The 1,586-nt window shown below is 38.7% G+C and overlaps 1 protein-coding gene across 1 annotated transcript in view; it reads left to right on the plus strand.

Annotated features, from left to right (window-relative positions):
* The first annotated feature begins 1,430 nt into the window (after positions 1-1,430).
* LOC119417247 (forkhead box protein P1-B-like) overlaps positions 1,431-1,586 on the plus strand; it is an 18,611-nt gene continuing 18,455 nt past the window's right edge. Inside the window, exon 1 of the mRNA XM_037684459.1 lies at positions 1,431-1,438. Within this exon, the coding sequence (XP_037540387.1) occupies positions 1,431-1,438 (8 nt within the window). The remainder of the gene's footprint in view (positions 1,439-1,586) is intronic.

The raw sequence follows: 1,586 nt of genomic DNA on the forward strand, positions 1-1,586 counted from the left end.
AACATCTAAGATATGAACTAAGAAAAAACATCAACTAAATATACACTAAGCACTCATAACATAAAAACATTGAACATCAGCACAAACATGAACATGAGTCTGTGTGAGCGGATGTGCACGCATGAACACATCAACATTGAAACAGATCAGCAGCAACATGAAACAGATCAGCAGCAACATGATATGGTTTTTCACAGTGATTATTCTAGTTAGAGATTCATGAGTCTAACAGCCTCAGGGTAGAAGATGTTCCTCAGTCTAGTGGTTCTACACTTAATGCTCCTCAACCTCCTTCCTGAGGGGAGTGGGACAAAAAGTGTGTGTGCTGGGTGAGTGAGGTCCTTCATGATGCAGGTAGCCCTCTTCCTGGGTTTCCTCCAGGTACTCCGGTTTCCTCCCACTGATCAAAAACATGCATGTTAGCCTGACTGATAACTCTAAATTGTCTCTAAGTGTGAGAGAGTGAATGGTTGTTTGTCTCTGTGTCCCTGTGATGGACTTGCAACCTGTCCAAGGTGTCCCCCACCTCTCGCACAGTGATAGCTGGACATGGGCACCGGCAACTCCCATGACTCAAAAAGGAAGAAGTGGGTAAAGATAATGGATGGATGTTCCTCTTGTTTACATCAAATTGAAAGATTATTGAAAACATAAATCTTTTGGGCTTCAAAGTTGGCCAAGTGTCATGAGAAGTCTGCACTAAATGAAGTAGTTTTTAAAGCAAAATAAAATGTGATTAAAAAAAATGCATTTAAAATATCATCTTGAGGGCCAGATAAATGTTTACAAGGGCCGTATTTGACCCTCGGGCCTTGAATTTGACACGTGCCGTAGATTAATCTTTGGCCACCCCAATCATTTGAGGAAAATTTACTTTTCATTAATATAAAAACTAGAAAACATAATTTCTTTAAAAGATAGCCATGGTCAGTTTGCATTTATTGTAAATACTGTATATATGGTGGTGGCCATCTGTTCTCAAGTTATGCTCACAACATGACCAAATAGACGGACACGATTTTCACTTATCCCTTTTTGTCTCTGCAATGGGAAACAATTAAAAACAATCAGTTGTGCAAATAGAAACATATTCTTATGTTTTTCTTAAATTACTTGCACTGGGGCTTTCTCTCATATCTAAATGCAATATATTCCATTTCAATGAAACATTATTATTGAAGGCAGCTTTTCCTCATTTGAAAAAATATTGGAGTTATGACCAAGTTACCCCAATCTGCAGACCATTGTGGTCTGATGACATGTCCCATGTACTGTTGGAAAAGCCCATTTAAAGCTTATATTCAAGTAAAATTGGTTTTCCTTTAAATAGGAAGCTAGTGTTGAGACTTAAGAATTGGTGTGACATCTTTAAATTTCCTGGAACTTTCTAAGAGTAGGAGCAGCTGCATTTTGGATCAGCTGTAGTCAGTATGCCCATGTAAAAAAGCTACTACAGTAATAAGTGCTTTCTGCAAGGTCAGTAGTCTGAATCTGGATTTTTTTTGGAATTGTGAAACCACCCGAACTGTTTGTCTCACTCTCCATCCATCCATCCATCCATCCATCCATCCATCCATCCATCCATC

Source organism: Nematolebias whitei, chromosome 11 (genome assembly GCF_014905685.2).
Source record: "Nematolebias whitei isolate Nwh7 chromosome 11, NemWhi1, whole genome shotgun sequence".
NCBI classification, from domain to species: domain Eukaryota; kingdom Metazoa; phylum Chordata; class Actinopteri; order Cyprinodontiformes; family Rivulidae; genus Nematolebias; species Nematolebias whitei.